Source organism: Lycorma delicatula, chromosome 1 (genome assembly GCF_047948215.1).
Source record: "Lycorma delicatula isolate Av1 chromosome 1, ASM4794821v1, whole genome shotgun sequence".
Taxonomy (NCBI): Eukaryota; Metazoa; Arthropoda; class Insecta; order Hemiptera; family Fulgoridae; genus Lycorma; species Lycorma delicatula.
Genome location: NC_134455.1, coordinates 121,203,633 through 121,229,871, shown reverse-complemented (window position 1 = coordinate 121,229,871; position 26,239 = coordinate 121,203,633). Strand labels below are relative to the sequence as shown.

Below are 26,239 nucleotides of genomic sequence, written 5' to 3'. Positions count from 1 at the left end.
TTTCAAAAAGTGTGCTTTATTTGAGAATGAGGTGATTAATATTGATGATGATTGCTAGTTGGGAAGGCCTTTCACTTCAACAATAAATTATAGTGAATCAGTTTATTGTGCCTCTTGAATTATGCCCAAGAGGAGTATGATTATTGCAGAAGCTTATTGTTTTTGTATGCTAAAGAGGCTCAGAAAAGGGGTTAAAAATTTATGGCATAAAAAAGCATTCTATATGTGCACAACAATGCCATGCTGTATGCAGTATGTTTTATGAAGGCTCTATAAAACATTGCAAATAAGAAGAAGTGAAAGAACACCTCACTACAATCCCAATCAAGAATCGTTCAACTTGCATATGTTCATCCTCTTAAAAGATCAATGTAAGCAGCAGGTTTTTTTTTATTTTTTTTGCAGACGGTGTAGAAAAACTAGTGCTACACAGATAAGAAGTTTTTTAGTAGATTTGTAAATAATGATTAAAAGTAGATTTAAAGTTCCTGCACTTGATGCTTCAAAGAAAAAAAATAGTTGTCCCTAATATTCAGTTCTTTTTTCTTTTCAGATTGGTGGGATTTACCTGTTAATTTCACAGAAGTAGACTATAGATTTTTTTAAAGTATATTGGAGGTTTAAGAGAGGTTATGAGACTGGACAATTTGCTCAGGCTTTTCTAAAGTGATATCAAGATTTTGCTAAATTCCATCACTTTGTCTTATCGAATTATGTTATGCATTTAATTCATTCTTATTATAACTGAATGCAATATTTTAGCATGTAATTGATTTTCTTCAGAAATCCTGCTAATTAATAATGTGTGCTAAGGTCATTTTAGGTCATTGCTTTATATTTTACTAGAATTCCCTGTCATGGCTTTGCCCACACTGGCAAAGTTTGGCAAAAATTTCCAGCGAAGACAAAAGTTATGCCTCCCATCAACTGACCTATCAGTTAGATCACATGACCTAAGGTCTCTGAGAGTATGGCCAATCGCTTCAACATGAGCTCAGTGAATCGTGTGCATTCATCCCATACAATAAGTTTTGTATCTGAAAATTTTACAATAGTAAAAATTTTACATTGGTCCTCAAGAGGACCATTTTTACATATAGAGCAAATTATTAACTCTTGTCCACATGATACATTTAACAGCAATTTAAAAGTTGAATGAGCAGTCCTACCACCAGTGAGAAGCATCTTAACAATGTTAGACTAAGAGTGTAAGCTTCTGGTCCCAGTTCGGGCAATATTTTGTAAGATTTTATACCACATCAAATTTTAATTATTTACAAAAATAAAAATTTAAAGAATAAAAAAAAAATGTACTTACTAATGTTGCGATTTGCGAAACAATGTACTAAGACTGTGCTGCGTGATAGGTTTACATCCTAAGATTGCTCTCCCAAGTTTTACAAAAAAAAAAACAAGTTACAGTAACTCAACACATCAAAAAATGTTACTAACAGCAATGACTAATTTATACATTATTTATAAAAATAAAAAATAATAAACACATTGGACTTAGAACACCCATAATTAGTCTACTTGAAATTCGTAGAGCCCCTATTACTTATCTACTTGAACATATCTGAATTTAATAAATCATCTAATACTTATACTACTACGGAATTTGCCAATCCGAAATTAATTCTAATTGTAATTTTGAACATAATTTGTCATTATAACATGAATCATTTTTAATAATTTTTTATAAAATACTCAACAGATAAGTAAGTAATTTTATAGTGGAGCCATGAAGTATTTTAACGGAGAGGCCTTTAATAATAGTTTCTCATACCTGTATACAGAATAAAACATAGATTGCAAACCTCCTGAACAGTTTTTTAAAAAAGTCACTGCACTCAAACTCACCACAACGAATCCCAACACAAACTACATCTTTCCGATGGTCTCACCGGTCTAACCCACCACCATTTCTGAGAATTACTCCATCTGTGTGAGTGCGTATACGCACACTAACATAACGCTTTCTTTAGGAAATGTTTGTTCTATTTGCAAGCATGATGTCATATTACGATAAAATTTTATTTTTAGAAAGAATGTGTGATAAAAAATGAATCATGCCATGTTTATCCACAATCTATCTTTTCTGAATAAATCCATCTAACCTTGCATTTTAAAATCGTCCATCAACGTAATAAAAAATTTATAAAATAAAATGTATAAAATACAAATAAAGTAACAAACTTAATTAAGCCCTATGAGCCTAATTTGGTCAAAATTTATAATGGTTACAAGAGCCAAGCTACTGTTCATCAAAATATGTGAGAAGTAGATTAATGTAAAAGGTTTCCCCAGTGCCTCCATCAGGAGCATCTAAAAAAAAATTTTTTCTTCTGTTTCTATGGATATTATGAGTGATAGAACCATATGATTGGCGCTGATCTAAAAATACAAACATGTTATAAAACTTGTTTTCTAAATGAGAAAATTGTATTAATTTAGAAAGTTTAATATTTATGTACTTTTGAAGTTCATTGATATTACAAGAATTTTGATTATCTTCTTTATCTGGAATTGGTGTTGGTAAGCCAAAATCACATAAGTACTTTTCACCAAGACTTACAACCTTGTCTTCAATTTCAAAGACCTTTATTGAAAATATCTCTATCGAAAAATATCCTGGGAGCGGCTTATCGTAAAAAAGGAGGATGAAAATTTAGCAAGTCGCCATCTAGCAGTCCAAATGAGAAATGCAGCACTGTAATGGATTATTTACATGTTTTAATAAATAATTTTTCATCTTAATATAGCCGATGACCCTCTGCATTACATAATGAAGCTATTGTTAAAATTTATTGAAACAATATCGCAGAAAAACTTCAAAATTATCTAAATAGATTATTGTTATGGGCCATTCTAAATCATTAAAAATTCAATTTTTAATAAATGACATCTTATATCATTCACAAAAAAATGTTTTTTGTAAATCAGGTGATTAAAAATACCATCCTTATGAATGTCGATAGAATCATTGATGTGGCTATAATAATTGACTCTGGACTTAGTCTTACTGATTATATACTATATACAACTTTTACACCGTTGGGATTTATTTTTAAATGTTTGAATGGGTTTTCGTTAGAATATAAAAGATCATGAATAAGTTTGGTTTGATCTGTTCTGGAATACGTTACAGTTTTGTGAAGTCTGTATTATGTTACGTACATAGATGTCAGAAATTATTCAAAAGTGACTTTTCTTTTTTTGCATTTTAAGACTTTCACAGTATATGTATGAGATTTTTCACATAGAATTATAGAATATGTTTTGCTTGTCACAAGAATTGACACAGCTGTTAACCCTATTGTATAGGCTTGTTTATGGAAACATTGATCATCCTGATGTTCATTATTTTATTATTACTAAATTTCTGGTTTTAATCACAAATAAGGCCGTAGTGTATTGTTGATATTTCAAGGTTAGTTATTAATTTAACTCACCCACATAAATTATTTACAATACTTAAAATACATTTGTTCATAGTGTATTATGTAGCAGTGTTGGTTGCATTACAGTGGTTTTCCATCTATTTGCAATTTTTCTTTTTTTCTTCCTGTGTTCTTATGTTGCTCTTTTTGTTTTCCTCTACTTTTTTTTTACTATAAAGGAACCGGGTAATTCATTATGCACAAACTGTTTATTTGGCTGTCATTTATTTATTTATATTTTTGGTGTTTTAATTCTCTTGGACATCTGTTGAATTTATTATGACTACTCAATCTAAGTGCTTTATGTACTGTAATAATTTAAGTGTTATTGTCCCTAGTAATTAACTAACAGTGATATAATTGGGTAAAATTCTTTTTTGTGTAATTAAATGTTTAAAAAAGCTTATTTATTGCAGTTTGTCATTGTTGATTTTTGTATTCCACGTTACAGTATGTAAGTTTTATTGTTTACCCCCATTAATGTAATTCTAACTGAAATTTAATTGATCAAACAAAGTGAGGTCCTGTTTTAATTTGAATAAAGTGCTTCGTCTCTGTGATCCAGTTAGGGCCAAACATGTGCAATTTTTATGAAATTTTTCAGTAAAGTTCCTCAGAGTTTTGTGGAATGATATATATATATATATATATATATATATATATTACACATAATGTGTAATCATTTGTCATAAGTTTTCCATTCCAAATTTGTGATTGCTGTCAATTAAAATTTTTTTGTTATTAGAGGGAGCAACTGCTGGAAAACGCAAATGTGCTGCTAGCAGAGCTGATTCAGCATCAAGACGTGCAAAACATCCTGCATATTTTATTCCGGAACTAGCTCATGTTGTTGCATTGTGTGATGAAAGAATACCTTTTGTCACCCTTACCCAAGAGGTAACATTAGTAAAATAAATTGTTTCTTATTTTAAATAGTGTTTGTTTAGAATAGTATTTTTACCTTAACTTTTATTTAATTTGATGAAAAAATATGATTTTTTTCTCGGTTATGTAAAATAGTTAGTAAATTCAAAAATATATACTTTATGGTTTTGTTAATCATATTTACTAAAGTACCATTGCATTATTCTTTAATTTTAATTAAAAAAAAAAGAAAAGAATACTCTTTAAGATGAAAATATAATAAATCAGCTTCAACAAATTGATTGCTTAACTGAGTTAAAAAAAAGTGTAATTTACTGAATGAAAAATATATTTTTGGCCTATCATCATCACGTTACACAATTTTGAATTTCCAGTTCATAAGCCATACCATGTTTAGAATATCATTTGAATGATAAGTTCATTTTACCAATGAATGTTCATTTCAATGTTGTATGAACTTTTGTGTATTTAACTGAGGACCAAGTTGAATGAACTGAATTGTTTTTATTTTCATCATCATTGTTCTATTTATTCTGAAGAGTATGAGGATGTTGGAAATAAACAATTTTAACTTGTAAATTAACTTGTAAATTCTGGGATACTAAAGCAAACTTTTCTTTTTTTTGTATCATTCCATTAGAAAACTATCTTAGTATTCATGTTGTGCAAAATTTCATTTCCGTTACAAATTCCATTAAAGAAATTGTATGTAAATATTCTTCATTTTAAAAGAAGGAAATCTTTTTAAAAGTATTTTGAGACTGTATTGTGTACATTGATAGAATTCTGTTGAAAAGCTGCTGTTACAAACTTAAAAATTAATTTATCATACATAAATGTTTCTATTAAGTAGTTATTTAAACTTTGTTTATCGTTCATAAATTACTTCACTATTGGTTATCTTGAAAATTTTTTTCACCTTAATTTTAAATAAAAATATTTTTTTCTAGTTATAATGCCTTTTTTATGAACAATTTTAAGTGCAATTTCATCATCTTATGTAGGAATATCTTTTAAGTTTTGAAAATATTAGAGTTAATCAATGTTAAGCATTAAAATGGGCCCACTTTTTTAAAGTACTTTAAAATTTCTGTCAAATTTTATGGTAGCTGTAATTTGAAATCAAATTACTTTTGTATAAAAGTAATCAGATTACTTTTAATCAGATTTAAATCAGATGTTAATCAGATTTTTTCTTCAATTTTTAGCAGTAACTGTGTTCCTAAAGAAGAATTAATATTACTTTATGATACACTGTACATTCTTGACACATAAGTCGTGGTCATCTTGATCGATGAATTAGGGTGTAATTAAATATCATTAAAAGTGTATCTACATTAAATGAGAAACCCAAACATTGGTTTCTTATTTAAATAAGTGAAACGCTATGTATGTATACACATTCTAATACATTTCTTTTTTTTTAGATCTTATTTTAGTTTCTTCTTTTTCATATGTAGTTAACCAAACGTGAAATCGCACATCAGGGTTTGCAAGTAGAAGCAAATGCTACAGCTCTAGTTTTACGCTTGGTGCAGCTTCCTCCTCCTCCAGGACTTGGAAATTCATCTGGATGGTTGCCTTTATTAAAGCGCCTTCTTTCTGTCTCTATAAGAGTCCATGGAAAGGGAACATGGCGCAGTTGGATGGCAGAGTTTGTTATGTATGGTAGCCCTTTGGCTAGTACGCATCCTAAAGAACAAGGTGCATTTATTTATATTGCAGTTAAAAATAAAGGTTTCTATTTGTGTTTAAGTAGTTATCTGTATATTCTACTGTAGTTAATTTGAATTATACCTGTTCACTCTATTGTTTTCCCACTTACTGATGAGTGAAATAAACATTAAAATTAGATTATAACAAAAACTCTACAGTCATTGCTAAAAGATTGCATAATTATATAATGTGATTAAATTTTAGCTAAGAATGACATAGTTGATTCATAAAAATTTTAGTTGTGGTTTTTCTGTTATCAGTTCTTTGTTTATGATGTTAACCTGTTCAAATTGCATAATGTTCAAATATGATAAGTATGAATAATTTTATTTTCATACAAGCATTCAAGTTTCTTGCATTACTATAGTTTAATGTAATGTAAACGTACATTGATGTTTTCAGTTTCTCCTTTTGATGGTGTGGGTGAAAACAGAACATTGACTTACTTCTGTTTCTATTTAAATAGATACATTTTTAGTTTTAAAATATTGCCAAAATCTATAGAAGTCTTTCTTTCCTCCTTCTCTTATTTTCTTTTGTTTGTAGTATTATTTAAACATATTCTGCTCTCCTCATAGAATTTTTATTATATTTTCACAAAAACATTTTGTGTTTTATGGCATTTCCCTTTATTTATTAAAGTTTTTAGATTTTTGTTAAATTACTAATAAGGTGTTAAAAATTAATAGAAATTAAGTGTAGAAAAATACTAAATTAAAAGTTAACCATCAGTTAAATTATGTCAAAAGATCTATTAAAATAATGATTAATGTTTACATTGAATAACAATGTTTTTGTACCTAATTGTGGTGAGCTGGTGATGGTAGTTAGTCTGTTAGTGTTCAGCCTGTGATTGTAATACTCAGCACTATCTTGATAACGTACAAAAACTTATAATTCTGAGTCATAACTTTTTTTTTAATTTGATACTTCATTCAATACCTTTTGAGAAAATTATTTTTTTTACTTTTTAATTACCATTGAATTTGGTTGCCATTTCAATTTCCAAAATGTTTTGAAGCCTGAATGTGACTGAAATAAAATGAATGATATTTATTTGATTTCTTTTGTAGTTTTCAGTAATATGTTTATGATAAAGTCTGCTACAAGAGCAGCAATTAATAAAAATTAGCTTTATTAAATTTTTTTACACAATCTACTGGTTATAACATTTCTTTTTTTTTTTGTTAATGAAGGTCATTCAAGTATAAACCAGAATTTGTTTATGCGGACTGAGGAAAAGCAGTGAATAATGTGGGGTACTGTGGGGAGTTAGTTATGAGGGGATCAAATGGTCAGATCCACCCTCATTCCCATGATGGCCTACAGGTCATGTTCCCATCTCAGTAGCAGAATGTCTGTGCAGAAGGTACCTCTTCCATTGATTGGGCCAAGTAAAATTTTGAAGTGGCCTTGAGGCAGTGAATAATAAAAGTCACAAACATGATCCTCAGACCAGCATCAATGCTGACAACATTCAGGCCATTCATGATCTTGTGGAAGGTGACTGTTGCATAACCTTTGCTGAAGTTGCATCAGAGGTGGCTGGGCATAAGTGCGTATGTTGTCAGACGTTGTTTGGTACAACAAAGTCGACAAGGTGGATTCTATGTCTTATTACTGAGGCACACAGAAATGTCCAGGAAGACATCTGTTAGTGGCTTCTGCATCGCCTTGAGGAAGAAGGAGAGTTATTTTTGGACTATTATGACCTGCAATAAAACTTGGGTTCACCACTACACCCGAGAAAGCAATAGAATAAGTATGGTGGTTGAGGAAAAGTTGGGAGAGGGCACCGATCAAGTCCAAGAAACAATTGTCAGCTGGAAAAGTTCTTACAACTGTGTTTTGGGACTCAAACGGTGTGCTTCTGATTAATCTTCTGCATGAATGAAGGATGGTAAATGCAGCATACTACCAGTTGTTAGATGACATCAGGGCTGCTTATCATGACAAAAATGAGTGCCGGCGAGTGATTCACAATGTCCTCCTCCTCCATACCATAGCAATGCCACTTACAGCAGCTCAGACTTGCAATAAACTCACTAAAATTCATTGGACACCTCTTGAATACCCACTGTACAGTCCAGACTTGTCACCATGTGATTTTCACATGTTTAGTTTGCTGAAAGTAGGAAGGGAAAGATTCAAAGACGATGCCATAGGTGAGCATTATGTATGCAGTTGGTTGTTGGGGTAGCGATCTTGTTTTTGTAAGTGAATCAGGAAGCTACTTATCTGGTGTAGAAAATGTATTTCTGTTGAAGGAAACTCTTTAGAAAATAGGTAATTTATTTAAAATGTAATGAGTAATTTTTTTATTTTATGTAATATCAACAAAGCTTTGTAAATTCCGCTTTATATTTGAATGATCTTTGTAGATGTAAGTTAAAATAAAGTTTTTGGTCACCTGACTTCTCGTAGATCTTTTTATCCCTTTTCATTTGTTGTGACGGCTAATTCTCTCATTCATTTTATTTCAATCACATTCAGGCTTTAAAACATTGTGGAAATTGAAATGGCAACCAAATTTAAAATACTGTATTGATATCTGTTCGACCACTATGCCAAAAGTATTGCACTTGGATTTCAACATTTAATTTGATTATTTTGTGTAGTTCTTATACATTAAGTAGTGCACAGTACACTAGAGGAAGAAGTGTGTACTTCAGTATCAATAAATTATTTTAAGTCAAGCTTTTCAAATGGTAAGAGTGTTAGGAAGTATACCAAGCGTTAAATAACTGGCTTTAATAATTCATAAACCAACAAAGAATCATGGAGCCAAGTTTTTGATTAGGCCAGTGACATTGATGAAATGGTGACATTGGAGTGAATGAACTGAATATTAGAGGAAGTGTAATACAAAGAACATAAATATGATAGTCATGAAATTGGGTTGTTTTATTTTTTAGATTATTGGTCTCTAAATGTTTGGTTGAGTGTAATATGATAATTAAATATTTTGTTTATAAAAGTTTTGGTAATTATATTATTTTTCAATTTGATTATATCTTATAGAATTGATTTCAGTTTAGTAGTGATATTTACTAATTTCTATTAACTGATTAAATTATTATGGTAGTTAATATTTTTCCAATTCAATCTGTATAAAACAGTCCCTTTTTAAAGAGGGTATCTGGGGTAGCAGAAATGTTTCTGATGAGTGAATAGTTTTCCCTTTAGAAATATATTTCAATGAATATATTTTTACAGAAAAAAGCTTTGATCTTATTCTAGAATGATGGCTTTCTGCTATACATTCAGGGAATCTAAAAATTTTGTGTTATTTTTTTTTTATTCTGCCCATAAGTATATTTCACAACTTTTACTTTATTACTAACCTGTAACTTTTTTTTAAAAACTTCAGTTAAATTTATGAACAGATTAATAATTTTTTTCTTACAAAATGAAAAATTTTATTTATAATCTGTTTACATGCGGTAAAATAGAACACATATTCTTTGATCATCTGTACCTTTTTTTTTTTTTAAATATTGCTGTTTAATCTTTTTTTCTTTTGCAATTAGGAATGAGAAGGCCTGTTTGTTTTCAATATGAAATGGGCTCTGCTGATAATGTTTCAAAAGCTGTGGATGCATTACTAAGTGACTGGGCTCAAATTGTTCATTTATACACTCTTGTTGAAGATTTAGCTGAATATTTTAGAATGGGTATGTAAAACATTGAAATGTTTAACATTTTTAATTTAACGTTTTACTTTTTTATTAACTTCGTATTTTAGCTTTTCAAATTTTTCTTCATTATGAAACAACTTATTCTAGTTAAACTTTTGTAATTGATGTCACTTGTAAATTTTATATACATATAAATAACAAAATGCAGAAAGAGAAATCACTTTAGTACTGATTACAAAAGTATTAAAAATAGATCTGCATTCCAGTCGTTAGGTAACTGTCATGTAGTGAAAGCTAATGTTAGTACAAAAAAATTATATAAATGGATGTAAAAGAAATATGAGCAAAGAAAACTTATTCTGTAATAAAAGTATTTCTACATATATTTATAAAAAAAGAATAAAGTAAAAAGAATTGTTTGCTAATACAATATTGCTTTCAACACTCCCTAATTGAAAGTGAAATATTAACTTAAATATAGATTAAATCATTTGAACTTGCCTGCTGAAATTCACCCTCAGTTGTATGAAATATGTGGGCTTACCACATTAAGTGAAGGAAAAGTGAGGCAATTGTGTTATGAGTATAAAAAAGGCCATCAAATGTTCATGACTAACAGAAAATTGGCAGGCCTAGTGTGACTGGACTGACGATCTTGTTGAACATATGAATGCAAAAGTGAAAGAACATTATTGCTTTATGATTACCAATATTTCTTTCTTTTTTTTTTGAATTTCCAGAAGTTTCAAAGATGTCATTGTTGAAAATCATGAGTCTAGGCTATCTTAAACTGCGTGCACGATGGGTGCTGAAAATGTTGACAACTACCCACAAAGATCACAGAATGACATCAGTACTTGCTTCTCTTGACCATTTTAATCACAAGGGGAACAAATTTTTTTCCCATATCATCACTAGTGATGATACATGGATTTCATATATCAATGCTGAGATAAAGCACTATGCACTGGTATCATTCCGGTTCAGCTAAACCGAAAAATTCTAACAAACCCAGTGTCAAAGGAAAATAACGGCAACTGTATTTTGGGACAAAAGCGTGTAGTTTTGATTGATTTCATCAATCCTGGAAGATTCAAGCACATCACAAGTCTATTGCAAAACACTTTCTAAATTGTGTCATGCCATTTAAATCCATTGACGGGGAATACTGAAAATTGTTCTTCACAATAACGCATATGTCACACATGGCTGCATGCACAATAGAAGCAATTCAAAAATTCTGATGGGGGATTTTTAATATCCTTACAGTCCTTATCTCTTCCTACACCTCAAAAACATCTAAACAGTTTGAGGAAAGTTTTGGTGCAAAAGTGGCTACAGTGCCAGGTAGTAGAATTTTATGCAGTGGGTTTGAAGAAGTTTGTTTCATGATATCAGAAGTGTTTTGAACAAAACGGTGATTATGTAGAAAAATAAAATAAATATACAAGTATTTGATACCATTAATAAATTTTTAATTTTTTCAATTGTTCTAATTTTATTATCAATCAGCCCTTAGGTTTGAACTTCACCTTGTATTATTACCTATATCACAGCTGCAGATGAACAGAAGAATCAGCTGTCCTCCAACATTGCTTAGAAACTAGACATATCATAAGTTATTATAAATAAATTTTTATGCCTAAAATATTTCCACACTAAAAAAAGTTGAAAAGAATAATCCATAATTGAGCAGTTTACTTTATTAAAACTAGAGACTAACATATTATTAAATGATATTATAACTTTAATTTCTGTTAGAATTTAAAAAAAAAAATGCTGAAATTTTTATATTATAAGATATTAAAAAATATATTCATATAACTTGATTTAAATTTTTTTATTGTAGATAACCACTATCACTGAAAATCTATCTTATCTGTCTTGAGACAACCTTTTATTTTAATATCTATGTGTAAATGGTTTGGAACAGGGTATGGTGGCTAGTCCATCTGTGAAGTTCATGTAATTATAGTAGCATGCAAAATAATCTGAACGCAGGGAATTTTTTTCTCTTTTTATGTTGCGGATACCCAGTGTAAAAATGGCATGATCACGCCCATTCTTTAAGTTGTCTGTATAATGGAGATTATTGTTTTTTAGTTATTTAGCCAATTTTCTTGTTATAAATAAGAGTTTTATGAAAGTTCATTTCATTTTATATACAATATTACCATATATTTTCTATTTTTTTTTTTCTGTCGAATATATAACGATGGACTTAACTCCAAGAAAGCATTCATAAGTTGCTTGCTCTTTCTGAACACACCAGTATGACACAACAAAGAATAGCTTCAGAGAACGGTGTTGGACTATGGAAAATTAATGTTATTTTAAAACAATTTAAAGAAACTGGTTACTTTTCATCTCAAACGAAAGGCAAATGTGGCTGTAAAAGTAAAACTACTCCAACACAGGATTGGTTATTACTGAGGAAAAGTAAACTTGATCCAAAATTACCTTCTGTGGACTTAAATTAAGAATTAACAGCCAGTATTAACAGATTTACTTGTCATTTCTTACAGCTGGATGGAAAGCTGTTGGCCAGCTAAAAAGCTGCTTTTAGCACCAGCAATGTGCAAAAAAAGATTTTTTGTGGGCCAAAGCAGACAAGATAAAAGTTATTTTTTTCCGATTAGTCACATTTTTGTGTTCATGGGCAATACATTAGAAAAGCAGATGAAAATTCATCACCGGCTCATATATAACAATCAGTTAAACATTCCTAGAAAAAATGTTTTGGGGTTGTTTCACATTTGAAGGCCTTTTTCATTACTTCCTGTAGATGGTGTACTGAAAAGTAATGGCTATATTAAGATTCTGAAATAAGGAGTTGTTACAATTTCAAAACATATTCCCGCAAGGAATGTTCCAACTAGATTTGGTGCCATGTCACACTGTCGAAAAAGTAGAAAAACTTTTCAAAGAATTATCACATTAAAGTGCCCCTGTGGCCAGCCAGCTCCCCAAATTTAAAACCAATTGAAAATAAAATTAGGCTTTACTGCTAATTGGACTCTGCCTCTAATGCACAGAGTAAAGCAGAAAATAAATTAACAGTAATTATAATAAGATATAGAAAATGAAAGAATGCATAATAATATAACTTCATATAAAGGAGATGTGGAAAATGAAGCCAGCCATAAAGATCCCAAGGTAAGAATTATAAGACATGCAAGTAAGAATGTACATTCTGACATAATGTTAAGTTCCTATTATGTTTAGTACTTATAAGTAAGTTACTGGTTTTGTTACAGAAAAGTTCAATTTATCAACAATGGTTACTATAAAATCATACAGTTACAGTAAACTAGTGCTAGCTTATGGAAGAGAGCGTGGAGCTACTGTGACTGTTCAGTGGAATAGCTCAACCAATGCATTTACCTTGGTATTTGGTATGTACAGTTCTAATCAAAATAAACTTTATAATAAAAAAAAATAAATTTTCTTAAGATACGAAAAAACTTAATTTATTGAACTGGTATTTTAACAGTTCTGAATAATTGAACATGTTATTTCATTTTTTCTTTTCAGTGAGTTTCCATTTATAAAAAGTTAAATGTGTCTAACTTTTGGCCTTTATTACTATCTAAAATATCGAACTGTGTTATATGTATTATGTATGTGTCTTCTCTTGATTGAAAACCATACGCGTATTAAAGTTGTTTGTTTTTTTTTCTTTTTAGCAGAATGATTAAGTAGACAACACTTTTTAAACATTAAATTTTAAGATTATATATTTACTAAATTTTTTGATATATTCTTCCAGAAGATCCTTGCCAAGCTATTGGGCAGTCACTTTGTCAGTCTGTTCCAGGTAACTTAATTTTATTCCCTTCTCTGCTTTAATTGTGATTAAAGTAAAGCTTATCGGTTTTGGATTTCTGAAACCGTTTAAATTTGAAAATAAAAGTAATCCTGGGTAGATAAGGAAAGTTGTGCTGTATTTCATCATTGTATACCCCATACTAATGTAAGAAGAAAATTCATAAAAATGTAGACCCAGTAACACTGTTTCCATTATTTTCTTTCATTTTTTATGTAGACTCATATCTCTCATGTATTGAAAAGTATTTTAATAAAAATTTGATATAAAAACTTTCTCTCTCTGAAATAGAAAATGTAAATTTTCAAATTCAGCATTTGAGCCATGCTTAATCCACCTGCAACAAACACCCAATCAAAAAGATGTTTTACTCATGAACGGTCAGGAGCTCTTATGCCTGTGGATGGGATTATGAAATCAGACCAATACACTAGCATATGCCAAAGAAAATTAGTCCCATTTCCACACAAGAACGTAGAACTCATTTTCTAACAGGACCTTGCACAATGTGTCAAAGAAAGCAAAAGAATTCTTCAAAATCCAAAAACATTTATTGCCTTCATGGCCAGGGAACTCCTCCAACCTGAATCCCATTGAAAAATTGTGGTCCATACTAGAAAGAAGACTTGGTAAAATTAATTGTAGCACAAAAACTAACCTTAGTAGCCTCCTATGACCTGAATCCCATTGAAAATTTATGGTCCATACTAGAAAGAAGACTTGGGAAAGTGAATTATAGCACAAAAATTGACCTTATTAGTTCAGTGATACAGTTTTGATTTCGAGGTGAATAAATAAAAAATCTGTTCTACCCTAGTGGAATCAATGGCGAAGAAGATAAATGAGATAATAAAAAACAAAGGATAACACATAAACTACTAAATTTGAATAAGTTTGACTATTAAACATTTTTTCTTTTAAAAATAAAATTTTCTGTTAAAAATACTGTGTTCAGATTAATTTGTTCGCCACTGTAAGCTGTTTTTCTCAAAACTGCCCCCCCCCGTACTTAGTAATTTTTCATTTCTGTGCTGTATAAAGTTATGTTTTGGTGTTTGCAATCCTGTTTGAATCAGTTACTTAGAATTTTTTATTATTGAGAATCTTATGAAATTTATTATGTTGAAGTATATTTATTATAAAATGTATAATTGATTATATTAATATTTTATTTACTTTTACCAGGTGGTACAAATAATTGTGTTAATGCCCATTCTCTGGTTCGAGAACAACTGGAGGCTCATCTGAATCGACATCGCAATCTGGCCCAGATTGTTCACTTACTACATGAAACTTACGAACCTTTGGTTTCGATCAGTAAACTTCCTACAGTACCTCAGTTGGGTGTCCAATATTCTGTAAGTTATTTGAAATAAATATTGATTTTTTCCTTAATTATCATTGGTTTTTCACAATTAGTTTTAAATACAAATTTTAAAATGATAGCTACTGATACTGAATTTTAATTATATTTTTTATCTCGCCTACTCTTCATGTAGTGATTACTATTTTAATGTATCATTTTCCTCCATCTATTCTGACTTTTCTTAGTCCACAATTATAATTTAGGGTTATTTAATTGAAGTATTCTTCAATTGTTGTACGAGTACTTAAACCTGGTAAAGACAAAGCAAGTCCCTTAAACTACCACCCTATCTCCTTGACAAGCATCTTATGCAAAGTAATAGAGAGAGTGGTGAACTGCAGACTTACATGGTACTTGGAGAGATATGGTCTTTTATCTCCAGTGTGGTTTCCAACAAGGACAATCCTCCATTGACCATTTAGTGTCATTGGCAACTGGTATCCAATACGCTTTCCTACTATGCCAACGCCTCATTACTAACTTCTTTAATTAATATAAGCAAGGCATTCAACAATGCCTGGCAATGTGGTATTCTTTGCACCCTCAAAGAATGGGGAGTCAGTGGGGAATATGCTTGCTTTTACTGGGGATTCCTTAAATGACTCAATATTCCGTGTTCATGTTGAAGATTCCTCTCGGGTAGCGTCATCTTGGAAAATGGAGTACCTCAAGGAAGTGCCATCTTATTTTCTATAACCATCAACAGTATTACTAAATGTATGCAGACACCTATTTCATGTTCTTTAGCTGTTGATGATTTTGATATATATATTGCATTCCGTTCAACAGCCACAGCAGGGAGATTACTACAGAACACTATATCTCATCTAGAAGCCTGATCCAAGATTATCGGCTACACATTTTCACCTGAAGAAACAAAACGTGTAGTCTTTCTTGCTTGTGGGACCACTTTATTCTGCAAATCTTTCTAAGTGGAGGAGTAATTGCTACCTCTCCTGATGTCAGATTTTTAGGTTTATTTTTTTATAGCTGCCTTACATGAGTCAAACACATCAAAGAATTAAAAACAAAATGTTCCAAAACTTTTAGATATGCTTCAAGTCCTTAACAATACCAATTGGTGTGCTGATCGGCACACCAATTGGTCATGTGTGTTTCATTTTTACTATTCCTTAGTTCGTTCCTGTTAAAATTATGGTTGTATCGCCTACTCTTCAGCATGCAATACCGTGCTTAAAATGCTGGATGCTGTACATCATACTTTTCTTCAGCTTGCTACAAGTGCCTTTAGATCAAGCCCTATTGTAAGTAAGCATCCTCGTTGACTGCAGTGAGCCATCACTTTGGGATAGATGGAACCAGGTTTTAGCATCTTATTTTTTCCCTTTTAAAGGACAGCCAAATCACCCAGCTTCTGATGCACTGCTTGGAGATCCTTGTTTTCACACATATGTTATACTGCATATGGTATTCACCATCCACGTTATACTGCACCTATAAGTATTCATACCCAGTATTTACTGCACAGTATTTTTTACATACACAGTATTTTAACAATTTATCTGTGTTGTATCGCAGATTCTGCAGCTAAAGGCACACATAGTCAACTATCCTTCACTACCCGCATTACTACATCTGACTTTATTAAGTATGTCAAACACACTTCGTGCAAGGTGGCAAGATAACTGGATTGCCACAGTAGGTAACAAACTTTGACCTGTCAAAGATACTGTGTTACCATGGGATTCCTCCCACAGGAAAATTTGTGGAGAGGAAATGGTCTTCTGCCAATTGCAGATAGACATACAAGAGCTACTCATGGGTACCTGATGTCAGCAGAAAATGCATCAATATGCCTATGATGCAACTGCCACTTGACTGTGGACCACATCCTTGTTGATTGTATATGTTATGCGGCCTAGCGTTTTATATTTAACTTTCCCATGAATTTTCGTCAAATCTTGAGCAATAGTAAAGAAGTTTTGGACTGGGTGTTTTTATTTCTCTGATGTGATAGTATTTTACATACTTTTTAATAGTGTACTTAAATATTTTTACGGTAGTTGTGTATTTTTGTGTTTAACATTTAGTTTAAGTTTTTTATTTTGTCTTTGTTTTTAATACTTTAGTTTCAATTTTAATTTTGTTTTTAAATGTCTAATTTTGTTTTTTGTTTTAATTTTTGTTGTTTTATTAGATTTTATATTTTATTTTTATATTTCATATTTTTTGTTTTCCAGGCGATGATAACATAAAAATGTTTTTCACCCCAAAAAAAATAAAATAAAATCTGGTAGTACTGAATTCAGAAAACAACCAAGAAACAAAATTTTTCAGTTTTAAACTTTCCTAAATAATTGACTCGTTAATAAAATAATGTTACAAAATCAAAACAGAATTCTGATAACATTTTATAATATTACTGAAATCAGAAAACAATAAAAAAAATAAAAATCTAAAAGGTTTTCAAGTTACACTGGCTTAAAATTATGTTATTGGTGTATAAGTAATATAACATTCGCCCCTGAAATAACAAACATGTAACAAAAATGTTTATATATATCTGTACTGGACTGCTTATATAAGAGTTCATAATATAAAGAATCATAAAACTCTAATGATCTTTTTTGATGAATGATTTTCATTCCTGCAGATGCTGGGATTTAGATTCACTTTTTGACAAAGGAGCTTTGTTCATCTATTCATCCTCACAGTTTCCTCATTTTTCTTCATTTGCCTAAAAGAACACTCCCCCTATTTATCCAAGCTGATAAAAGTAAAGACACCATTTAATTGGTGAATTTGGTTTATAGTAAGAAGTCACTCCTTTTTTTCCCAGCCTAGGCAAAGTTAAGTTGAACCTAGAGTTTCATCATCATAGAGGAACATTCTGTGTTATTTTAGTCTTGCAGGACACATACATGTGATTTAATCAGCTGGAGAGTGGTTAGGAAATTTAAAGTTGTGTTTGAGAACACTATAAGCACTATCTGCTCATAATACTTATTCCAGTTTGCTCTTTTGTACACAAGCTGAAATTTTATTTCAATCTGGTAGCTATTCCAGTTAGAATCAAAATTACTTATTTGTAGTATTTTCTTTGTTAACTATGCAGTTCTAAATAATTGAAAAAAAAAAACTTGTTACATGAACCAATCCCAATGATTTCATGCTACATGTAAGTTTAACCACTTCCTCATACAACTCGGTTAATGTAAAACTGAGAACTTAATTGGAATTTTTGTTTATAATATATAGAATTGGCCGTAGTTTTTGGGCACAATAAAATATTCAGCAAAACCATCTTCAGTCAATTTCATCATCATCAATTTTTCTGCACAGGCACATTCTTTAGCAATCTATTTTGCTTCTTTGTTCCTTCTTTTTTCTTTGATGTTCTTATTCAACATCATTCACATTACCAGATTTGAATGATAACATATACTATTTTCTTTAATGTATGAAAAAAAATGTTGATCCTGCTAGGAAGTTCTGGTTTTCTAAGAACCAGTTTTTGTATGAAGACATTAAGGTAAGAAAGAAGAAAGAGTAGAATCCATATAAATCCTAGTTGTTGAATCCTGAAAATAATTTGTACTAAAAGTACCTGGTGTAAAGAAAACTTGCAAATATTAGAAATAATAAAAAGTTAAATTCCTTACATTTAAAAAACTACACATAATAAAAGAATAACAATGCAGCTATGATTAATTTTCAAGAAAGATTTAAGCTTGATGATAAATTATGGAAATAGTGCATTTAAATTTACATTTAAAAATATATGTATTCAAATTATTGTATTAAAAATAATAGTTCTATCATTTGCTGTAGTTGATAATAGTAGAAGAGTAGTTAATTTAATTTAATTTTATATCAATGACTGAGATAGTAAACATATGAGGGTTATTTTTTTTCAAGGTCCGATCAGTCGCGAAATAAAAACCCATGCAAAAATCGGATGAACCTTTGCGCATATGTGTTGTGGAGCATCTCTAAAAGCATCTCTAGATCATGTTGCGTCACTTCGTTTAGTTCTGAACATGCAGCTAGCACGTAAACATGTCTACAACAATAGTATCTCCTACCAAGTGTGAAGTGTGTGCGGTAATTCGATTTGATCGGGCTGAGGGGTGTAATGCAGCTGAAATTCATAGACGAATAATTAATGTGTACGGTGAAACTTCAATGAGTGACAGCAAAGTGTGACAGTGGTGCAGGAACTTTAAAGCAGGACGTACAGTTGATCATGATGCAGGCGGTCAGGGAAGGAAGCGAGTGTTAACCGATGATCTCATTGAACGAGTGGATGAGGCAATTCGAGAAAATGGTCTGTTCACAATTCCTGTATTGAGTGATTTGTTTCCTGAAATTTCAAGGTCAGATCTTTACACCATTGTGAATGAGAGACTTCAGTACCGCAAACTGTGTGCGAGATGGGTTCCCAAGATGCTGTCCGACCATCACAAAACAATGAGAATGGACACCTCCCTAACGTTTCTCCAGCACTACCACAATGAAGGAGAAGATTTTTTGAATAAAATTGTCACAGGGGACGAGACATGGGTCCATTTCGAAACTGAAGAAACAAAATAACAATCCAAACAGTGGATGCATTCTCATTCTCCCAGTAAACCAAAGAAGTCCAAGCGAACCTTCTCCAACAGAAAGTGTATGGCTACTATGTTCTGGTACCGGAATGGAGTTCTCTTGGTGGAATTCATGGAACGTGGCACGACCATCACTGCAGCCTCATACTGCGTGACTCTTTAACGTCTATAAAGGGAAATTCAGAATAAGCGGAGAGGAATGTTGTCATCAGGCATTGTCTTTCTCCATGACAATGCTCGGCCGAACACTGCAGCTGTAACAAAGAAGCTCCTGCAGTGTTTTCATTGGGAAGCATTTGATCACCTTCCATACAGCCCGGACTTGGCTCTATCCGATTTTCACCTCTTTGCTCACATGAAACACTGGCTAGGAGGACAACATTTTGGCACAGACATCGAGCTGCAGACCAGCGTAGAAACATGGCTGAAAAGAGACGGCTCCGTTCTATGACGAGGGTATTGGAAAATTGGTACCACGCTACAACAAATGTCTAAATTGGAGTGGTGACTATGTAGAGAAATAGCATAACTATGTAAGTACTTGTTACAAATAAAAAATTTTTTATTTTCACGTGGTTTAAATTTCGTCACCGATCGGACCTTGAAAAAAATAACCCTCGTAGCTCTCCATATTTAATTTTTTTTTTAAATATGTTTAATCACAACTAATAACAAATATACATTTTCTAACAGTTCTTTTTTGTAAGATATTTGTACATGTATACAACTGAAATAATTTGATATGATTGTGATACCAACACAGTTATGAAAAATTGAATTATATAAAAAGTATGTAATTGCCTAGACTACATGTATATTTAGAATTGCAACATACAAGTATAAAATTGATTTCAGTTAATTGTTGTGTACTGCTAAAAAATAGTTTTTGCTGTGTGATACAATTGGTCACACTATGTAGATGTGAACTAAAGTAATCACTTTTCTTTAGTCTTTCAATATTAGTTATTGGTTGGTCTGTGATCTTAAGTACTGATTTTGTCATGCATATTTTTGAACTTCAAGATGCCTATGTGATGAGTTCTGTATCATCAAATTTTCTGTCAAATAAAGTAATTTTTTTTTGGAAATACATAAAATTATACAATTGTATTGTGATACGTATTTAAACTGTGCCCATTGCTGTGATGGTTTAAAAGTGATGATGACACTTGCTCAAGATATACATTTACTTTATTGACATAGTTTTTGTTAGGAAAGTTGACAAAATTGAGTAATTTGGTTAGTTCATGAAATCAAGATATCCAGACTATAAGTAGATTATGTTACAGCGAGATTTGTAGGAAGAATTGTAGCACAATAACTTTAAATTTATCTTCATTAAAATGCATGTATTTTATGTAAAAAAAAAAGAGAAAAATACTTTTTTCTTTGTTCTCCTGATGTTTCATTTACATACTATTTCTAAAGTTAATCCCCATTGAAAGATGGAAAAATTGGAGTAAAATAAAATGGGGAAACCAGAACAAAGCAAAATTTCAAAAATTGCATTTACAACTGCTGTCAGAAATAAAAACATCAATAGACAAGAAAAGTGTATCAGTTAAGCTTGAGAGTGTTTCAAGAAAGACAATAGCGATTAATTATAAATAAGCCTATTAATAATAAATTCTGGCACTTTTGAACAAATATTGTATTTATAAAACTGTCTAATTAGCACAGGATCAAATAAATAGAAATTTGATTCCTGATAGAGAATATTTAGAAATAATTTTCTGTTCTGTGCCAACCTCTAAATCTCAAAAGTATTTACTATACCTTCAATTATCTATTGTGTATATAACCCATTATTTGTTTCCCTCTACATTTTTTTACTCATGGTTATCTTATCTAATAAATATTACAAAGTTTAATTTTAAGTAGCTTCATGAATATTTTTATTAAATCAAAATATCTTTCTAAAATTCCACTTTTTCATGTGTATATTGAGTATTTAAAAAAAATTGCTATATAGTGCCTAATAGGGCTAAGTGAAGTCAAAGAAAACCAATTATTAACCTACTGATCAAATTATATTATTAATTTAAAAGCATTATTTAAAAAAAATATCCTTAACTATGTTTATGTTTTGATGTTTTTTTTTTTTTTACAGAGACCACAAGTTCCAGTTCAGACATTTATTATAATGCCTCAATCATCAACGCTAATTCGACTAGCATATCAAGGCATGTATTGCTTAGAGTTAAGATTGAAAGGAGGTGGGTTGATTAGCCTTCGTGATGGAGCTTATAGTCGTTTTGATCGCAGTAATGTTGTTAATGAGTTTACTCCTACACCTGGATTGAAAGTACGTATTTAGTATGTTTTATTAACTCTCCTAATTTCCCTAATAAAAATGATATGATATTATTTGTTTTGTGTCTATTTGATTACTTTGTAACAAATTATTTTACGAATTTGTAATTTTTGAGTTTTGAAAGTGTTCTGTGCATACATGTGCATGCATAATTTTTTGGTAGTTCTTTTTTTTCATATCATATATTTTTTTTAACTAGTAAAGCTAATCTTAATAATTATGTAATCTTTATTCTAGTTATTCTCTAAATCTAAAATTTTTCTGATCTTGCTTGTCTTGACTTTATTACTGGTTTTAGTTTGTGTTTTAAACACTGTAATTATGAATGAAAATAACTTTTTATGTATAGTAAAAAGGTTTGTCTCGAATATATTTAAAGATATTGAAAAACTGGACTTTATTTAAAGCCTCTTCCTTAGATTTATAAAACCTAACATTAGTAGCAGGGGATAGTATTCTCCTTACAATGCCACATCCATACTGTTTGAGAGGAATAACACTCCATATCAGCTTCTAATTGTTAGCACTTCTTTTGATTCTCTATATTGCTATATTTCATTTTGTGTTTTAGATCATTTTAATGGTAAAATTATTCAACTTTTTTAAAGCTTGAACTATTCATAATGTTATGAATTCAGTTATTAGTCACATTTCTTCTTTTTTTTAAAGTGAATTGTAATTTTATTATGAAAATAAAGACCTAAACACATTGTCAGGAGTGAAATTTATTTTTAACTATGTTCAAAATATCTTTCGAAGCATCATCAGTTCAGTTCATTAAACATCTTAACATTATTACAAAATTTTGCTGTGAAAATAGCAAAAATTTTGCTATTATCAGAATTTCCACTTTTATTTAACGATTTAAATAGTTTCTTTATAGTTAGCAGAGCCTTTCACTAGAAGTAATTTTATTTGTCTTTAAGAAACTTTTGCTGTAAGGAATTTAAGGCTGATTATTTATTAAAATTTTAATAGAATCATTTTCAAAAATTGTACCATTTGTTATTTTTGCAATTTGTAAAAAAATAAGTTATTAATAAAGCATTTTAGTATCAATCACTTAATAATTTATCTATTGTTAGGCGAACATGTTAACCTATTCATGTTGAAATAATATGACACCTATTTTTTCAGAAATAATTAATTGAGTATTTATTTAACTAAATAGTCTTAATGCTATTTTTTTTAATATTATTATAAATCATGTTGCATTCTACTGTTGCGTATCATATAATGTAACATTTATATTATAACAGGTGTGCAAAAGAAGAATTTAAAGGTTTTATCTGTTTATAATATCTCTGTATGATGATTACAATATTGATTTAAGGCTAGAATCACAAAGCAAAAAGGACAGTTTTAGTTGCATGCATAACTGTAGATTGAATCCCTATTTTTCCACTTGGCTGTTACTAGCAAAGATGATGACTCCAGTACAGTAAGCCTTCTGTGTTTGGCAGCTTGTTAAATGTGAATCTGTAGTTACAGTTCAATGTGCAACAACGTTGTTTGAAATAACTAATTTCTGTATAAAGGTGCAAGAGTACAAGACAGATGAGGTGTTGAAGAAAATGTTAAATGTGTCTGGGGGTCTTTCTGCAAAGTCATAAAAAACTGTTAGGAAAGCTAGTTGCAAACTAGCAATGCCATTGATGACAGTGTGAAGTTTTTAACAAAATGCTAACCTGTGTGGATGTCAACTTCATGATCAGAATGTTACAGCATGAAAAGATTAATTTCTTGATTGTATTGTGATGGGTCAACATTTCATCTTAGTGGAAAAATAACATGCATAATGTCCAAGTTTACTGGCCTTTCTTTTTTGCTGAAGGAAGTGTCACAGGAGTTACTTATTTGGAATTGCTGCGTACTCAGCTATTTCCTCAACTGTAAGATGGGCCAGAGAATTTTATTTGGCGACAAGATAGTGTGCCTCATCACTGGCATAATTTAGTTTAGTATTGGTTGACTAACATTTCCCCTAACCTTGGTCGGTCATCATGGATCCAATGACAGAGCTTGTTTGCAGTGGCCTCTAAGATCACTTAATCTGACCACATATGATTTTTTCCTTTGAGGTTTTGTAAAGGATCTTGTGTATGTGCCTTCACTACCTAGTGACTTATCTCATTTGAAGCACAGGATTGAAGCAGCTGTAGCTTTCGTTATTCAAGGCATGCTGATTAAAGTATGGGGCAAACACACTCTCCTATTGGTGTGATATTTGCCGTGTGATGAAAGTTGCTCACATTGAACTATTGGGTTAACTGTAATTGTTACTCTTTCATTTTATTTGTGATTCATTATGTAAGTCAGAGTTAGTTATTAAATAGCTTTAAAACCAGTGACAGAAATTAATACATTTTTATGTATTCTTTACTAACCAAAGAGCTCTGTCGTGTTTAACCTCAAGGTCTGTATGATCTGAGGTCATCCACTAACTATTTATTCCTGTTAAATATAACATTTCAATATATATTTACATTAAACAAATGTCAGATACTTCATATTTTATTTAATGAATTTCTTCTTTTTTTTAATTAAATTTTTGTCACTTTATTACTTTATAGGTTATTGAGAAATTGTATGTAATTTACTTTAATTGATTTATTTTTTATTTTTATAAGAAGGAAGTAATTTGAAAATATTACATTTGCATTCTCTTTTTTGACTTAAATAAGATGTCTATATTGGTTGCATATTTAAATAATTAACTCTTTTAATGCTGTTAACGATTTCTTATAGTTTTGAAAATGTTTGATTTTCTTCCAGGCATTTCTATCCAAATATGTTGATGAAAGTGCTGTATTCAGACGTAGATCACAGTCAGAAGATGATAATCCACCGTCCCCCGTAGCTATGGAGAGTGTTGAAGGTGCATCAGGAGGAAGTTTCTTGGGTGGTCATCATAGGGGTCCTCAGTCACCTGCTCAACAAAGGGAAGGTCTACGATTTCATCCTCCATTAACTCCTCCATCTGGCAGTAATCCTCATACTCCTGCTAGTCCCCATACCACTGGGATATCACAAGTATGTATATATTTAAAAAAATAATTTCCATATTATTTGTAAAAAAATTTTATCTGAATTAATATAATTTGTTTTGTGATAAGTAATTATTTTCTTTATTCATATTAATTTTTAAAATTATTAAACATTGTACATATCTTTAATATATAATGGAAAAATAGTTCCTTTCCTTTCCTCCTAGGTGCTACAGGCCGATGTAACCCCTGGCTTCCTGAACATAGCTTCGCCATTCATCTTATTCCTCTTTCTGTCTTCTCCAATTGAAAATGTTTGTATCCTCAAGTCATGCTCCACATCATCTATCCATTTATTCTGTAGTCTTCCTTTTCTTCTTCTATTGTGCATCATTCCCTCCATATCCTCCTTGTCATCCTCCTCTCCCATTCTCACCACATGACCCACAACCATCTAATGAATCTTGCAATATCTTTAATTTCATGTACCAAAATAATGATTTAATTAACCTTACAATATCTTCATTTTCCAGTAATTAATTTCAACATTATTTCTCACTCTCCATTCTCACAGACCTATCCAGAAGAACTGGAAATACTGTTATATGGTAGAAATCAAAACCGAAGATTTCATAAGGAGGTAGATTGGTTTAGAAAGGGATATTAGCCAAGATATCCCTTTATTAATATATTAAAGGTATTGATATAATATGTATCAATATTCCTTTACCAAAGATTAAGGAAGAGTTGTAAGGATAATGGTGGAAAGATTGTCAATAATCGGAGTTTTGGAGAGATGGACCAAGCATTTTGATGAGGTTTTGAATGGGAATGAGGAGTATAATATGAGGGAACAACTTAAACTCTAATGACTGTGTATTGCTTAGTGATATCATGAAAGAGATTCACATTTCTGATTGGCAGACAGGGCCTTTTGTTCCTGTAGATGGCTTTCACTTTGCCAAGAGCTGGCAGTAGTACAGTGCATTCATGGTGTAATGTTTGTGGAGAAATTCGATGAGCAGTACACCTTTCCAGTCCTAAAAGATGGTTGTTAAGACATTTCCAGCTAATGGACTTTTTTTCTCCTTAAAGGATAAGATTCTGTACTCTGTACTTGTCGCTTTCATCTCAGAATTGTAGTAAGTGATGAAGCCTCATCACATGTCACTATTCAATGCAAAAATTATTTCCTTCTTGTCAAAATTGATTGAGAGCCTTTGGGAACTAACCTGTTGGGTGAGAAGACTTTGGGTCAGAAGCCTTGCAATCCACCTTGCAAAAATTTTGCAGAACCCAAGATGCTTTGTATTAATGCAAAAGCAACTTTCGAAATAATTTCATCAATTGCAAGGTGCTGATCGTCTTCACTGTCATGAATTAGTTGATTGTTGTCTTTCATCACACTTGTCCTTGAACACCTATTTTGACTAATGTTCTGTAGCTTTATCCCCCCCTTAAATTTTTCCTGGCCCAGTCGTAGAGTTGGGATCTTATCC

The 26,239-nt window shown here is 31.0% G+C and overlaps 1 protein-coding gene across 3 annotated transcripts in view; it reads left to right on the top strand.

The window, feature by feature from the left end:
• The window catches only part of MED14 (mediator complex subunit 14), a 130,384-nt gene that overhangs the window by 68,559 nt on the left and 35,586 nt on the right, over window positions 1-26,239 (top strand). For 2 of the 3 annotated variants that reach the window (XM_075360170.1, XM_075360159.1), the window contains exons 14-20: window positions 4,186-4,337; window positions 5,786-6,029; window positions 9,572-9,715; window positions 12,937-13,074; window positions 14,691-14,863; window positions 21,550-21,744; window positions 24,529-24,786. In XM_075360170.1, the coding sequence (XP_075216285.1) occupies window positions 4,186-4,337; window positions 5,786-6,029; window positions 9,572-9,715; window positions 12,937-13,074; window positions 14,691-14,863; window positions 21,550-21,744; window positions 24,529-24,786 (1,304 nt within the window). The remainder of the gene's footprint in view (window positions 1-4,185; window positions 4,338-5,785; window positions 6,030-9,571; window positions 9,716-12,936; window positions 13,075-14,690; window positions 14,864-21,549; window positions 21,745-24,528; window positions 24,787-26,239) is intronic. The other variant, XM_075360179.1, reaches the window with a different exon arrangement.